The sequence below is a fragment of the Schistocerca cancellata genome, chromosome 8 (genome assembly GCF_023864275.1).
Source record: "Schistocerca cancellata isolate TAMUIC-IGC-003103 chromosome 8, iqSchCanc2.1, whole genome shotgun sequence".
In the NCBI taxonomy this organism is placed as follows: Eukaryota; Metazoa; Arthropoda; class Insecta; order Orthoptera; family Acrididae; genus Schistocerca; species Schistocerca cancellata.
In genome coordinates, this window is record NC_064633.1 from 297,778,381 (window position 1) to 297,795,491 (window position 17,111).

The 17,111-nt window shown below is 44.2% G+C and overlaps 1 protein-coding gene across 2 annotated transcripts in view; it reads left to right on the top strand.

The window, feature by feature from the left end:
• Positions 1 to 16,894, top strand: part of LOC126094640 (cuticle protein 21-like) — a 30,845-nt gene extending 13,951 nt beyond the window's left edge. The window contains exons 1-2 of one of the 2 annotated variants that reach the window (XM_049909134.1): positions 14,400 to 14,426; positions 16,586 to 16,894. In XM_049909134.1, the coding sequence (XP_049765091.1) occupies positions 14,415 to 14,426; positions 16,586 to 16,816 (243 nt within the window). In that variant the 5' untranslated portion in view covers positions 14,400 to 14,414 and the 3' untranslated portion in view covers positions 16,817 to 16,894. Of the gene's footprint in view, positions 1 to 14,399; positions 14,427 to 16,585 lie in introns of those variants that run through there. The other variant, XM_049909135.1, reaches the window with a different exon arrangement.
• The last annotated feature ends 217 nt before the right edge of the window (positions 16,895 to 17,111 follow it).

The following is a 17,111-nucleotide window of genomic DNA, read 5'->3' on the forward strand; positions in this document are numbered from 1 at the left end:
AAAGGTAGCTTCACGTCTTAAGGCTTCTCTCCGTTCAGAATGACATTCTGTGTTCTGTTTGCTAGAAACTCTTCAATCCAGTCTCACAGCTAGTCTGTTGTTCCGTACGCTCGTCTTTTGTTCATTAGGCGGCAGTGCGGAATAGTATCGAATACCTTCCCTAAGTCAAGGAACATGGCGTCTACCTGGGCGTTTGCATCTATTGATTTCTGGACCTCGTGGGTGTCACAAGACCGTTATTTCTGAACCCATGTTGCTTCCCACAGAGGGGATTTCCGCCCTCCAGAGATGTCGTATTACGCGAACGTAAAACATGTACAGCTGACATACGTCAGAGATATAGGCCTATGATTTGTGCAGCTGTTCGATGATCCTTGCTGAATTCAGGAATGACTTGTGCTTTTTACGATCATCAGGAATACATGGCTCCTCCATATACCGACGGTACTCTGCCGCAAACAAGAGGTGCAAGTTCTTTCGCATTCTATGTGTAGAATGGAATTGGTCTCCTTTCCTCTGTCGAGCGATTTCTGTTGCTTTTCTATCACGTGTTTACTTATTTCGAATCAGCCATGTGGTCATTTGCGGGACAATTTAAAGGAAATAGTACAGTGCTTTCTTCCTCTGTGAAACAGTTGCAGGAAAAAGAGCCTTAGTATCTTGGCTGTTTTTGTGTCGTCCTTCAGTCCACTGCCAATGAGGTCTCAGAAGGTCTGGACAGATGGCTTGATCCGTTTACTGGTTCAACATAAGACCCAAACTTCTTAGAATTTTCTGTGAAGTCGCTAGAGAGAGTTTTAATTTCATATTCGTTTCTACGTACGCCTCTCCCAATGATAATTTAGCGTCATTTAACTTTTGTTTTTGCTTTAGGATTTGACTTCGCTTAAATCAGCTGTGACGCTCCATTGGGTTTTGTGAGTTTTCTAACGCGGCTGTTGAGCCAACGCGGGTCTTACCCATCCAACTTTGTTTGGCACATACCTATCTAAAGCATTTTGTAAAATGCTCTTCAACTTTATCCACTGATACCCAAAGTTGTTAGTGCTGGAGATGCAATTTTCGTGCCGATCGCTCAGGTAATCTGATATCTGTTTCTTGTCGCTCTTGCTAAAGAGAAAGATCTTCCTGCCGTTCTTTGTATTTCGACTTACAGCAGTTTTCAGTGATGCTACAACGGCCTAGGTCTCTTTGATTCATTCTCTGCGCTAACGGAGTCGAAAAGTTCGGGGCTGTTTGTCACCCTAGCTGGTCTAAGATTTATTTTCACGAGTCGATTCTCTGGTTAAGTGCTCTATGTAATTCTCGGATAAAGTACTTCATACAATATCACATGTTTCTCTGTCCCTAACATCCGTCCGAATCACTTCAGTCTCCCAGTACGCAGTTGATAAGAAAATTTCCACCACGAAATTTATGCGAAACATTATTCAAGTTTGCCCCCAACTGATCCACTACAACTGCTTACGACGCAGGAGGTCTATAATAGAATGAGAGGACCCTGCGTGATCCATCTTAAAAACATAGCTCTTCTCTTACTGACTATTTTTCAAAGATGCAGGAGCATACGTATTGATTGGAAAATGATGCACTTCTTTCCAACATTTCAAACATACTTTTTGGTAATTTTCTATCTACCACATTAATACCACGATGTCACCAAATCCTGACCATGTAGCTTTCCACACGCTCCTTACCTCCGCAGCAAATTCTATCCTGCTATATGATGTAATTGCACGAGGGTTAGTAAATGGACAGCTAATTAGCGGTCTGTCTGCATTGCCACATCAGTTAATCAAATTGTGGTAACAGTCGTCACTTCCTTTTTTTATACGCGAGATTATCATAGCAAGTTAAAACGATAGATATGTTACAGAAATGAGAAATTTGAAGACTGAACAATTGGGATACAAGGACACAATGGAAAAAGTCCCCACTTACCCACGCGCTTGCTCTTACGAACATCACAGACTGTCTCAACAAATACATTAATCTCGTCATAACGCTTCAAAGATATGAGAATCTGAAAGCCACATCAAAATGAAACACTACAGCTCCAACAAACAATACTGTTTCTTCCACAATCATAGAAGTCATCAAGTTTATTTGTCTGTTCAGCATACTCTCCAGCTACTAGTTTCTTGATATGGTACAAAAGTGCCACCGAATAACAGGATAAGTAAACCGCTGTAAACTTGACATTGAAATATGCAACTGAGTTTAGGCTACTCCATCAGCGAAGTTCCAACGGTAAGTTCACACGTGCCTACACTAAAATATTAAAGTTTGCTTATGTAAACTGGAATTACGAGTAATATTACACATACACAGATCTCGCAGGAAGTGCTTTACTTCTTTCCGCGAAGGAAAGCCTGATTTCAGGTGTGCTGACAAAACCTGAATTTGTTTTAGATTCTTGGACATTCGGCGTTGTAGCTACAGAACATTTAGCTTGTTTCCCTCTCACAGACTTCTAACACATCTCCATTCGGTGCTGTAGCATAACAAAAGCCTCTCTTAATCCAATTGTGTAAGGAAAAGACGACGTCACAAAAAACCGTGCGATTACTCAGCCCCGCGATAGTCGTCCTGAGTACTATGTTATGTTTAATAGTAGGTAACGTGTCACCATCCCCCTAAGGCTCTCGAATAAAGGTGTGCAATTGGAAATGTGTTTTGAAATACTAAAATAAGATAGTGGATCGTCTTGCCTCCATATTTGACGGAACAGATACAGTTCGACTTTGACAATTAGGAAGCTCAGTATTAGTGAATAAACGGAGGTACTCCTTATAGGTAGAAGCCAATATGTCATTCTGAAAACGTAGCCAAAACTTTGGATATGTGATGGAGAAATGTGTAAGTGCTGTTAATCACGATATACAGTAGTGGAAATCAATATGGAGCAATGGATATTCATATTGGGTGCGTTAGTAAGAGCGTGAAAAAATTTAACAGGACGAAGAGGACGCTCCACTGAAAAATTTGAAGTAGGAAACCTAGTGTCGGAGAAGCCAGCTTATGGGGATAATAGGAATAAAATTACATTACCGTGTACTTTTTATTTATATTAGTTAACAGCAAATACCATCACTGACACAATGAACGTAGTATTTGTACTGTATCTTACAAAATATTCATACACTGACGGCCATCAATCTCAATGCAATCATGACTTCAACGAAAAAGGTACTGACACTTCCTGACAAATACCCCTGCAGTCTTTCTAATCACATCACAAGCAGCTACAATTGTTTCAACTAATTGCATATCCACTGGGCTCAGAAACTTAAGTGAATTTAGATATCATCATAGGAAATAATCAAGGGAATTCAGGTCTGGTGACCTCGCAAGCCCTGGAATAGAACCCCCCCTTCCAACCCAGCGACCAGGAGATACTGTACCGGTACTGCTCCATCGCATTGTTCTGTACGTCTCTGAACAGCACTGAGTAATGAATGGGTCTGTCATTGATTCTTGGAACGTTCTGTAATGGCAGGCCGGTGTGGCCGAGCGGTTCTAGGCGCTTCAGTCTGGAACCGCGCGACCGCTACGGTCGCAGGTTCGAATCCTGCCTCGGGCATGGATGTGTGTGATGTCCTTAGGTTAGTTAGGTTTAAGTAGTTCTAAGTTCTAGGGGACTGATGACCTCAGATGTTGAGTCCCATAGTGCTCAGAGCCATTTGAACCATTCTGTAATGGGATAGTGTAAATACGACACAATAGAGCCACATTAAGGAAAAGCAAACAAAACTTGCATTATGACTTCCTCGTAATCACGTTCGTTATCCTTGTTTCCTTGCAGGAGATAAAGCATGTACATGTAAATAAACAGCACAGTACTTGTAAACTTGCCAGCATGTTAGTTGTCAGTAAGCTGGTAAAAAGTAATGCTAGACAAAGCAGTAGAAAAGTTTACTCCCATATCTCCTTATGCTGGCTTCTCCGATCCCAGGTTCCTTATCTCAAATTGTTCAGTGGAGCATTCTCTACCTCCTGTTACATGTTTGTACGTCGTCACGGAAACACCCTGTAGAAATAGTAACATTACCGTTTGGAATAGTTTTACACGGTGTACATGCAATATTGTAAGATTCAGTATACCGTCCCCTGCAGTCAAATGGTATCGCATCTGATGTCAATAGCACAATATATAGCAGTAAGGGGGTGGAGGAGGTGATGGAGGTGTGGAAGTATTTATAAAGTCCGTCCGTTCTGTGCGGTGTTGGTGTGGGTGTACATTCCTTTACTGCAGATAGAAACAGATTCTATGAACGATAGTGCACGTTGTGTACGTAACATATGAATCTGTCAATCCAAGCGGTAAACAGTTATCACGTTATAAAAATCCAAAAATCTGTGCGTTCATGGAAACGGCACTCTAATCGTCAAATGGCCAAGAAGTTAAATTTTTCAAGTACAGTGATTTTGTTAAATTTGGCGTACGATATGGACAGAACGGAAAACATCTGCAAAATAGAAAATTATCTGTGGTTGGAAGCAGTCTCTTTTACACAAAGCAAGGGCCACAAATCGTTATTCTTCTCGACTTGTTCCTGATTTACGGTTGTCAATAACAGCCAGACGTGTACGACAATTTTTGTCATATGAAAAACATTTTTCATTCAAAAGGTTCTGCAGAATGACTGGAGAATCCTGTTCTAACACCCAAACATGGCTAGATTGGAGTTGCTGAAAAACATTTGTCATGACTTCGGAATAGGGAAAAGAACACCTCAGAGATGACGAGGATATGGTTGGTTGGTTGGTTCCTTGGTTGATTTGGGGGAGGGACTAAACAGCGAGGTCAACGGTCCCGTCGGATTAGGGAAGGATGGGGAAGGAAGTCTTCCGCGCCCTTTCAAAGGGACCATACGGTATTCGCCTAAAGGAATTAGGGAAATCACGGAAAAACTAAATCAGGATGGACGAACGCGGGTTTGAACCGTCGTCCTTCAGACTGCGAGTCCAGTGTGTTAACCACTGCGCCACCTCGCTCGGTGGATGAGTAAGAATTTAATGCAGACAGCCTGAAAGGGCTGCGAAATTATTAGCACGATCTGGGAACAAAACAGCAGGTAAGAATGAGCACAAAGTTTGATGGAGGAATTGTCATAGTTTATACAGCCTTCTGCGCTAATGCATAAATCACTCATTGCATAGCTGAACACTAGACTACACTATAACATACGTACTAAGAAGCTAGGGAAACAACTGATTACTATGCGTGAGGACCTAGGAGACGAAAGTCTAATGTGTCAACAAGATAATGCATTTGTGCATGTTTCTGCTATAATCAAAATGTGGTTTGATGATAAAGTTATCGGTGACTTGTCGTGCCTGCACAAAGCGTAGACTTGAACCCCATGGAAAATTATTGGGGAATACTTGCAAGGGGTTTTAAAGTAATAGAAGGCAATTTCAGGCCACCTGTGGGGCGAAAAAAGCGATACGAGAAAAGTGGGCAATAATTTCAGTGTAAGAACTACAAACCCTAACAAAATCAATACCGAAGGGAATTTTTGAGGTAATTAGGAAAAACGGAGGTTAGACAAAGTACTAAAAGCCATATCACATCAGAATAGTTAATTTCTTATACCTAATTCCATCCATGATATGCAATCAACTTATTTTGGTACTCGTGTTATGGAAGAAACTACGTAATCCAGTCATGATTGTTTGTCGTAAAAGTATCTGGTACTTTCATAACAAATTAGATATGTGTACGTTCCAGATATTGTACTGTACCTTACGTAAGAACCCAGCCCTTATAGCGATTTCCACTGGTAACTACGCAGTCTATTAAATACCATAGTGAAATTATAGAATTCCATGCCTGCTTCAGTTACAGTTACTTCCGAATTGGAATTAGCGTTCTCATGTGTTAGTAACATACGAAAAACTGTAAATAAATTTACTTGCTGAAAAGAAAAATCTTTGATCACAAGATGGAAGTTCTGAAGACCAAGTATAATGACACTAAAATGATTGTTGATGCAAATAACCACTGTTAAAATAAAGGAGTAGAGGAAGAATAGCTAGTCCCTGTGTAAAGAGTCAATCCTCCAGGTGTCTCCCTGCGTTTCACTACTGTTTTCTGGCAAGTATCTCGCATCAGTCTCCTTGAGCTTTCCAAACGGGTAAGTTAAACATATAGTTTCCAGGATATGCACTATTAATCTGCTATGGTTGCGCTCGAAATTACATTCATATCTGTCGACATCTTCCCTTAAGGAAAGTGTACCTGTTGCATCTGACAGTTGTCTGATAGCCCGTAATGTCCTATAATGTCTACTGGCCAACAATGCTAATCCGCATTTAACACTTTCCGTGAGTTAATGAACAAGGCTTTTATCCGTTTGTTTCTACAATAATGTCTTGTAGATGCCATGGGTGAAAAGAGCGAGATAAGTTTCACTAAATCGAGGTTTACCGAATATACACTCCTGGAAATTGAAATAAGAACACCGTGAATTCATTGTCCCAGGAAGGGGAAACTTTATTGACACATTCCTGGGGTCAGATACATCACATGATCACACTGACAGAACCACAGGCACATAGACACAGGCAACAGAGCATGCACAATGTCGGCACTAGTACTTTCGCAGCAATGCAGGCTGCTATTCTCCCATGGAGACGATCGTAGAGATGCTGGATGTAGTCCTGTGGAACGGCTTGCCACGCCATTTCCACCTGGCGCCTCAGTTGGACCAGCGTTCGTGCTGGACGTGCAGACCGCGTGAGACGACGCTTTATCCAGTCCCAGACATGCTCAATGGGGGACAGATCCGGAGATCTTGCTGGCCAGGGTAGTTGACTTACACCTTCTAGAGCACGTTGGGTGGCACGAGATACATGCGGACGTGCATTGTCCTGTTGGAACAGCAAGTTCCCTTGCCGGTCTAGGAATGGTAGAACGATGGGTTCGATGACGGTTTGGATGTACCGTGCACTATTCAGTGTCTCCTCGACGATCACCAGTGGTGTACGGCCAGTGTAGGAGATCGCTCCCCACACCATGATGCCGGGTGTTGGCCCTGTGTGCCTCGGTCGTATGCAGTCCTGATTGTGGCGCTCACCTGCACGGCGCCATACACGCATTCGACCATAATTGGCACCAAGGCAGAAGCGACTCTCATCGCTGAAGACGTCTCCATTCGTCCCTCCATTCACGCCTGTCGCGACAGCACTGGAGGCGGGCTGCACGATGTTGGGGCGTGAGCGGAAGACGGCCTAACGGTGTGCGGGACCGTAGCCCAGCTTCATGGAGACGGTTGCGAATGGTCCTCGCCGATACCCCAGGAGCAACAGTGTCCCTAATTTGCTGGGAAGTGGCGGTGCGGTCCCCTACGGCACTGCGTAGGATCCTACGGTCTTGGCGTGCACCCGTGCGTCGCTGCGGTCCGGTCCCAGGTCGACGGGCACGTGCACCTTCCGCCGACCTTTAGCGACAACATCGATGTACTGTGGAGACCTCACGCCCCACGTGTTGAGCAATTCGGCGGTACGTCCACCCGGCCTCCCGCATGCCCACTATATGCCCTCGCTCAAAGTCCGTCAACTGCACATACGGTTCACGTCCACGCTGTCGCGGCATGCTACCAGTGTTAAAGACTGCGATGGAGCTCCGTATGCCACGGCAAACTGGCTGACACTGACGGCGACGGTGCACAAATGCTGCGCAGCTAGCGCCATTCGACGCCCAACACCGCGGTTCCTGGTGTGTCCGCTGTGCCGTGCGTGTGATCATTGCTTGTACAGCCCTCTCGCAGTGTCCGGAGCAAGTATGGTGGGTCTGACACACCGGTGTCAATGTGTTCTTTTTTCCACTTCCAGGAGTGTATGTAGATTACTATGCCGGAGATCTTCGGTTTTCAATGAGGTTATAACACGTTACGATGAAACTTATTTTTCAGTTATATTTCTGATGCGCTACTACAGCCCGCTAATTACTCTAAGCTGATTGGCGACTACCTTTGAAACGTGAAAGACGCACCTGTGTATCTTATCGCTAGGAACTCGTCATTGCTCCAACGGCCTGCAGTAACTGAGGCAATGTGAGCCATGCGCTCATACTGTGCATAATTTGTGTACAGTAGTTAAGATCACATCGTACTACAGACAGGCGCCCTTTTTCAATGGAGCAATTTACTTGACTGTCACTCATGTCGGAATTTCCTTAATGAACGAAAGGAACAACGTTTGTGATTTCAGGAAACTGAATTCGATGTTTGTATCTTCGCAGCTGTGTCCATCCTTCCGGTGTCAATATCATCATTGAGGTACTTGGTGTGTTATTTCGAGTCAGCCTCTGTATTCGAGTTGTCAGTGTTGTCAGTGTTGATGCCTGCTATGTGAAGGACGTAGACTCTACACTTGACACTATTAAGGATTTTTCCATAGGTGAGAGAATCGGTAGGGGGGGGTGTACTCATTCTAGTATTTCGATTGGAGCACTGCTGGAATGAGAAGTAGCGGCTCCAAGGTCAAAACGGTAGGCAAAGTGATATGCTGACCAAAAGCCACGCCGCACTGCATTCGCATGACACCGAATGGCAGAGGATCACACGGCGGTCGAATCTGATTCGCCAGACCGGTAGATGAAACATTAATTTCTATTTCAATCACAGCTACTTCCATTACCATAATTTCGCTTAATTTTATTTAGTTAAGAGCTTTTTTAAATTCATAACAAATCTGGACTCAGCTTAAATCTGTTGTGATCACGTTACTTTCGTAGATATTTTCTAATACATTTTCTGAACCACCCATTACAGCGTTGTTCAGCACATACACATCTAAACCCACTCGCGGTTTTCCTAATTTGAGGCCGCAATTAACAGTGTGGTGATCGGCCAATCCGCGAGCGATTTACTGGTGATTATCGGCCGTGTGGCGGATACGTATAACTGCACCACTGTTCAGGCAATGAAAATAAACCGCAATAGAATTCTGGCTTGTAGAGGTAATACAGACCAATTATGTGGGATGTCTATAACGTCAATTACGTGAGAAGAGACTTATTGTGATCTACAGTTGAAAGTGTATGCAAAATGGGAGACAATGTAACACCTAATAAAACAGATTACCCACAACACAGAAAACATAACATCTGATTACAGTAAATTCATAACAGAGAAAGATTTCACGGAGACAAGTTTGTAATTTGGCTTTATGTCTTTCCCTCTTTTAGCCACGGTCGCAAAAGTTCTATCAGTGGAATCTTTTTTCTCTATCTCTACAACTGGAACTGTTCCATTTTAAGGTATTGTCTGAAATAATATGAAAACGTCATTATTCTTCGAAGCTACGTAAAGAAAATTCATATTACTTAGATGAAATGTTATCGTTGGATGTGCTTCAAGATATTATTCTATTCAAACTGTAATACAGTGGCTCGTATTTTTCATGTTTTCGTAACTACAATCATCTTGGCACTCTGATCCACTGTATGTTTTATAAACATGATAAATACATCTTTATTGAAACCGCACATGCTGAGATATGCTTTCTAATAATATGAATCATTCAGACACTTTCTTTTGTTCAGTCTGTGCTAACAACTAATAACAGATTAAATGATACTTTAGTTATTGCGCCATTTCGTGTATATCTCACTGGACGACCGAACAGCGACTTCGGGTGTCCCAGATATCATTCATCGGACGTGGGACTCTTGATCGAACGAATAGAACGTCGCACAAGTACCCACCATCGGCGGTAGGTAAGCGATTAGACTTTTAATTCTCCACTAGAATGTAGACAACAATCACAGCGGATTAGCGTTTTCCGTGCTTAGTGTTTTTATCCGTCCCGGCAATGTATATAAGCGGCGTGAACGGCGTCAGATTTTGGGTGATCACACCGAAAGACATGTAAAAGAAGCCAACTGACGTATAACAGCATTATTATCATCTGACAGAGTTAGAAAAAAAACCGTTTTGGTGTCCATATTGGTATACAGATTTGTGGGACATTCGGAGGTGACAGTGGCCTGATGCCGGACTGCGTGGGGAAGTGAAGGCAGGCGTATCCGTTGTCAAGATTCCAGTGGACCATTCCTGACCGTCACTGTGGGCGATTTACGTATTGCGCAACAAGCACATTGTAAGCGCTGCACATCTGCGCCTGCAGATAGAGCAGAAGTAACAGACACCCTGTAATATTATGTGTCGTCCTGCAACGTTGTGCGGAGACCAACAGCAGCCGGCCTAGACACTTTCCGCCCGTGTGTAAGCTGCCGCCAGTACCACAATACTGACGGCCGAGTTTGGACTGTAGTCGTGAGTGGGACGCATGGACTGCTGAATAATGACGTCGAATTGTGTTCAGTGATGAATCGCAGCTCCGCCCCGGCAGACACAGTATTTCATACGTAGTGTGACGTCCGTTGGGATTCGTTACGTCACATTCAAAGGAAATTATATATCCTCCTGGAAATGGAAAAAAGAACACATTGACACCGGTGTGTCAGACCCACCACACTTGCTCCGGACACTACGAGAGAGCTGTACAAGCAATGATCACACGCACGGCACAGCGGACACACCAGGAACCGCGGTGTTAGCCGTCGAATGGCGCTAGCTCCGCAGCATTTGTGCACCGCCGCCGTCAGTGTCAGCCAGTTTGCCGTGGCATACGGAGCTCCATCGCAGTCTTTAACACTGGTAACATGCCGCGACAGCGTGGACGTGAACCGTATGTGCAGTTGACGGACTTTGAGCGAGGGCGTATAGTGGGCATGCGGGAGGCCGGGTGGACGTACCGCCGAATTGCTCAACACGTGGGGCGTGAGGTCTCCACAGTACATCGATGTTGTCGCCAGTGGTCGGCGGAAGGTGCACGTGCCCGTCGACCTGGGACCGGACCGCAGCGACGCACGGATGCACGCCAAGACCGTAGGATCCTACGCAGTGCCGTAGGGGACCGCACCGCCACTTCCCAGCAAATTAGGGACACTGTTGCTCCTGGGGTATCGGCGAGGACCATTCGCAACCGTCTCCATGAAGCTGGGCTACGGTCCCGCACACCGTTAGGCCGTCTTCCGCTCACGCCCCAACATCGTGCAGCCCGCCTCCAGTGGTGTCGCGACAGGCGTGAATGGAGGGACGAATGGAGACGTGTCGTCTTCAGCGATGAGAGTCGCTTCTGCCTTGGTGCCAATGATGGTCGTATGCGTGTTTGGCGCCGTGCAGGTGAGCGCCACAATCAGGACTGCATACGACCGAGGCACACAGGGCCAACACCCGGCATCATGGTGTGGGGAGCGATCTCCTACATTGGCCGTACACCACTGGTGATCGTCGAGGTGACACTGAATAGTGCACGGTACATCCAAACCGTCATCGAACCCATCGTTCTACCATTCCTAGAGCGGCAAGGGAACTTGCTGTTCCAACAGGGCAATGCACGTCCGCATGTATCCCGTGCCACCCAACGTGCTCTAGAAGGTGTAAGTCAACTACCCTGGCCAGCAAGATCTCCGGATCTGTCCCCCATTGAGCATGTTTGGGACTGGATGAAGCGTGGTCTCACGCGGTCTGCACGTCCAGCACGAACGCTGGTCCAACTGAGGCGCCAGGTGGAAATGGCATGGCAAGCCGTTCCACAGGACTACATCCAGCATCTCTACGATCGTCTCCATGGGAGAATAGCAGCCTGCATTGCTGCGAAAGGTGGATATACACTGTACTAGTGCCGACATTGTGCATGCTCTGTTGCCTGTGTCTATGAGCCTGTGGTTCTGTCAGTGTGATCATGTGATGCATCTGACCCCAGGAATGTGTCAATAAAGTTTCCCCTTCCTGGGACAATGCATTCACGGTGTTCTTATTTCAATTTCCAGGAGTGTATATATATATATATATATATATATATATATATATATATATATATATAATTTATTTATTATATATAATTTATTTATTTATTTATTTTTAATTTATCAGCATGATTCTTTCTCTCAGGGATATTGTCTTTTCTTATCACTTTTATTTATGTGCATAAGTAAATATGAAACGGGTTCTTGAAGGGCCTCAGTTATTCATGTATCAACTTTAGATTTTGAACGTGATGACTAAAATATAGTTGCCCTTAACTGAATTGAATGTAGTTTTGTTAATTTCTTTTTATTGATTGCAAAGCAAGGCTTGAGAGAATTTCGATTGTTGCCGTGGAGCGGACAAGATAAAACTTACTGAACTCATGGAATCTGTATAGTTTAAAAACATGAACTTTAAAATAAATTAACTATCTGTTGCAATTTAAAAAGGTTCTTATAACGAAATCTGACGTATTTACAGTTACTGTTAACCCTGAAAAATAAATTAATACTTCGGCGCGTAATCGCCGACCAGAGGGTGCATCAGAAGATGAGCTTCTCGCAGCGCAAATTACTGAAATAAAAGCTCATTAAAAATAATTAACCACTGCGAGCATTTGAGGTGACAACTATTACAAAGAAACTCAGTTTGTAATTACAAGAACAAGTTTATTTAAGCGGAAATACGAATAACTTACATAAAATATGTGCAGCCGCTCAATGGCTGCCTTCCGTATAGCGAAACAAAACAGTGTGTGTACCACAAAATACGTCCTTCCTCCTCGGCCGTACAATCATGTCTCTTTCGATCTTTTTTTAATTTCATAGACATTAAATAATGATGATATCTCTACATATCAGTTGTTTCAAGAACATTAACTATATCTTTTACACTAATTATAATCATAAAATAAGTATACTACGATTTACAACCGCTAAAAATGTCAATATTTATGTGACGTACCGTCGCAGTTGGACACCCTCAACTGGAGAGGCATGATAATTTTAAAAAATCCGTTTAAGTGGTACTGAACGTAATACTAAAATGAAGCGGATTTGTCTAAATTAATAATCATACACCGCATGACTTGCTGATGACCATCGTCGGTGAGTACTGTAGCGATCTGGGGAGAATTCTCAACAGTCTAATATTTCCAGTGTTTACTTCTCGCGTCATGGTGTGGGGAGCCTTCAGGTACGACATGTGGTCACATCTAGTAGTGACTGAGGGAACTCTGACGCCACATTGGTACAGATATCCTGCGTCCTCGTGTGTTACTTCTCATGCTTCAGTATCATAGCTTTGTGTTTCAACAGGACAATCCTTGTCCACTCGGGGCACACGTTCGTGTAAACTGAGTGATGCTGAGGTACCCGTGGACAGCAAGGTCTCCAGATCTGTCCGTGATAGCACATGAATGAGACCTACTCGGACGTCAACCCCGCCGCTGTACACATATCCAGTATATTAAGGATCACTTACAACAGTAGTGAGCCAGTTTACCTCACGAGTGATACATCGACCTTATTCCATTCTTCACGATAATATCGGTGCATCCATCCTGGTCAGACGTCGTCCAACGCCGTACAGGTAATTGGTCTCAGGTAGCCAAGCTCTTTGTAAATTTGACTCTGTTTTGGTTCAAATGGCTCTCAGCACTATGGGACTTAACATCTGAGGTCACCAGTCCCCTAGAACGTAGAACTACTTAAATTTAACTAACGTAAGGACGTCACACACATCCATGCCCTAGACAGGATTCAAACCTGCGACCGTAGCGGTAGCGCGGTTCCAGACTGAAGCACCTAGAACCGCTCGGCCACTACGTCCGGCTGACTGTTTTCTAACCACTAAAATAACTTAACATATCCTGTTACCAATGAATATCCCGTTCATTTCCTCCTTCCGTTTTTGGTGGTTTACTTTTTGCCGGGCAATGTATGTCCTGGATTAGGTGTTCTATGTACGGAATTGAAAGGGGATAGTAAGAACTTACTGATAAGTACAAGTGGAAGTTGAGCTATGAATGTGCGGAAGTTGAGCTTTGAATGTGGAGAGTGTACTGTGCTTAGGTAGCTCAGTCTGTAGAGCAATTGCCCGCGAAAGACAAAGGTCATAGCTAGAAGTCCCAACCCGGCACACAGTTCTAATCAGCCAGTAAGTTTGAAAATATCACGTACTCCGCGGCAGAGTGAAAATTCAAACGGGATACAAATTGCTAATCGATTACAATCACCATAATCAATTTCACGGAGGAAAGTAAGTGAGAATAGACCGTAGATTGAATCATATTCACAGTGCAAACCTTATGAGAACAGCTTTGGACAGAAGGTACCTGATAGTAACCTTAAGTATCCATCGCCATTCACTGTACAGCGGCTTGCGTAGTGTAGATGCAGATAGGCCAGGTGTTGCCTCTTATGCAATTGGCAGCCAACCTCCTGGCCTCGCCACGGGCCACCGGTCGGTCGCTTCGCCTTCTGCGTCACTGGACGTGCGTCGGATGCTTTCCGAGCTTACGCGCTTTGTATATAAAGGCGAGGCAGCAGGTTGCTTCTTCAGATTACCAGCAGGTGTCAAGCTAGCAACATGTACAAGCAGGTAAGCATCTACAGCATGAAGTCTCTAGATGAATCTTCGTGCTGTATCCAGGCTAGTACAGCTGCAATGCTTGGAGTTGTTTCAACTGTTCATACCCTTGACGAAAGAGATAATTTGGAAGATATAGTATTCAAGCGAAGTGTTTCTCGGAGGACATAGTGTTTCTTGACTCGTTTTGGTACGTGCTTTCTCTACATTATTTGAGCACTTCTCACCGTGGTGCACGCCTCTCTTGTAACATCCCCCAATACTCTTCATTGAATATTTCTGGGACGCTCTTACGCTTTTCTACATCGCCGTTAACCCATACTGATATCTGACCTAGACCGATGAACTACATTTGAGAACTCATTCAATAATAGTAACGTAGGTGAGCATTTCTTGGGTGTATTCAATACAAGTGATTCCTCACGGCAAGATTTGATTCTTCAAATTCTCCCAGGGCACTGAATGTTAGATGAGGTTTCGGGATTGCCCTAATCGGATATTAATGCTTCCTTGCACATTAAAGCTGTGTTCCCTACCGAGACTCGAACTCGAGGCCTTTGCCTTGCACAGATAAGTGCTCTACAAAGCAAGCTACATCGACACGACTCACGATTCGTCCTCAACGTTTTAATTCCGCCAGTATGTCCTTTCCTACCTAGCAAACTTCACACATCTGTGAGACTTGTCAGGACTAGCACTCCTGGAAGAAAGGATACTGCGGAGACATTGTTTATCTATAGTATAGGGAACGCTTCCAAAATGAAATTTTCATTCTGCAGCTGGGTGTGCGGTGATATAAATCTTTCTGGTAGATTACGAGGTAGTTCCGCCAAAAATAACTCATTTTGGAAACTCTGATAATTTTTTTTCCAATTGCAGTGAAAGATCGCAGATTACCTAGTCAAATGATATCGCATCTTTCCGTGTATTTACAACGTAGCATTAAACTTATATCTGTCTAGAATCACCAGAATTGTATTCACCAAGCTCTGATCATCTGCAAGTCCCACAGTATTTCGAGAAATGTTGTACTTGAAGTCAGATACATGAATGAGAATGACTAAATGAAAGAGAGACAAGGAGCTTCGAAGTTTAAACAGTTGGTACTTATAGTTCCCGGGTTCGATTCAGGGATTTTCTCGGCCTCGTGATGACTGGGTGTTGTGTGCTGTCCTTAGGTTAGTTAGGTTTAAGTAGTTCTAAGTTCTAGGGGACTGATGACCATAGATGTTAAGTCCCATAGTGCCCAGAGCCATTTATAGTTCGAAAACTGTGTGACAGTCAATGGAAAACATAATTTCTCAATATCCTATCTCCGAATCATCACTCTGGATCCCCTCTGAAAGTTCCGCAAATTAAGTACTAAGCAGATTGTATAACTCCGTTCGCGCCTCAAAGTTATTCTACGATGCCTTGACAGAAGTCCAACTTGGTTTCCACTTCTTCAAATACAGTTGGCCATATGTTTCGTCTCGTGCACATTCGAAAGAGAAATCTTTCGTTTCTTATGTTAACCGGTCCTTCAGTTTTCAGCATCCTTCTGTAGTGGCACGTCACTGACACACTGTTTGTTATTCTGTTTGCCCATAGCCAATGATTTACATCCGTACAACCGGACGAGCAGGTTTAGAAATTTCGTTGTCAAATTAATGTCTACGTCTGATTGTCGAAGATATATTTGCCTTTGGATGTTCGTTTCTTTATTTACATTAACCTTATTCTTAGGCTCTCCTTGCTTCGTCCATCAGGAGTTATTCAGTTTTATTGATTGGAGGGAACGTAGTAGTGCTAGACCAAACAGGGTTTCAGGAGAATATCTGTGATGTTCAAATGGTAGGGGGCAATGAGTGCCTGCTGGAAAACAGAGGTGTTTCGTGCTAGCTAAGAAGAAATGTGAATACTCATGGATAGAGAATTAGCTGTACCTTGTGAACAAATTACAACAAAGGAGGTTGTTTATATGCACGGTTTCTGTTCTTTCGGACATGTACACATCACACTGGAACAGTCGTGGTGCATAGGTTATTATTATGTATTCCAGACCGTATGGATGTCATACTTTTGGCGTTGTTTGTAATAAACTAGTGGTTTAACGTCACCCTACAGTCTAAACAGGTAATTAAATACTGGGAAAGCAGTGCTTACGTCAGCCTCCTTTTTGCACGTCACAGGTGATCGTCGTCCTGGCCGTGGTGGCCGCCTGCCTGGCCGCCCCCGGCCCCAAGCCGGCCCCCGGCCTGCTGGCCAGCTACGTGGCCGCCGCCCCCGTCGCCTACACCGCCCCCGCCGTCGCCGCCCCCGCAGTCGCCGCCCCCGTCGCCTACACCGCAGCAGCGGCTCCTCTGGCCTACGCTGCACCATACACTGCTGCCTACAGCTACGGATCTGTCGTCCTTGGATAGGCACCAAACGCCTTTGAAATCCTACAATGACTTTTACATCCGACTGAAAAACCGACAATAAAGCTTCATTAATTAATACGATAAGTTTAGTTTATTCTAAAATGTCAGCTAGAAAGCCTCTCCTTCCTCACAATTACATCCGTTTCCGTTTTTTTCATTCATTTTAACCCAAGCACATATAAGTTACATCAACGATACATCAATATCGCTATCATGCACAATTTAAACAACCAATGCACGCAGCAGTCTGCTATTTGCAGGTGACATGTGCTTCACGTCACTGCAGGTCTGCAAA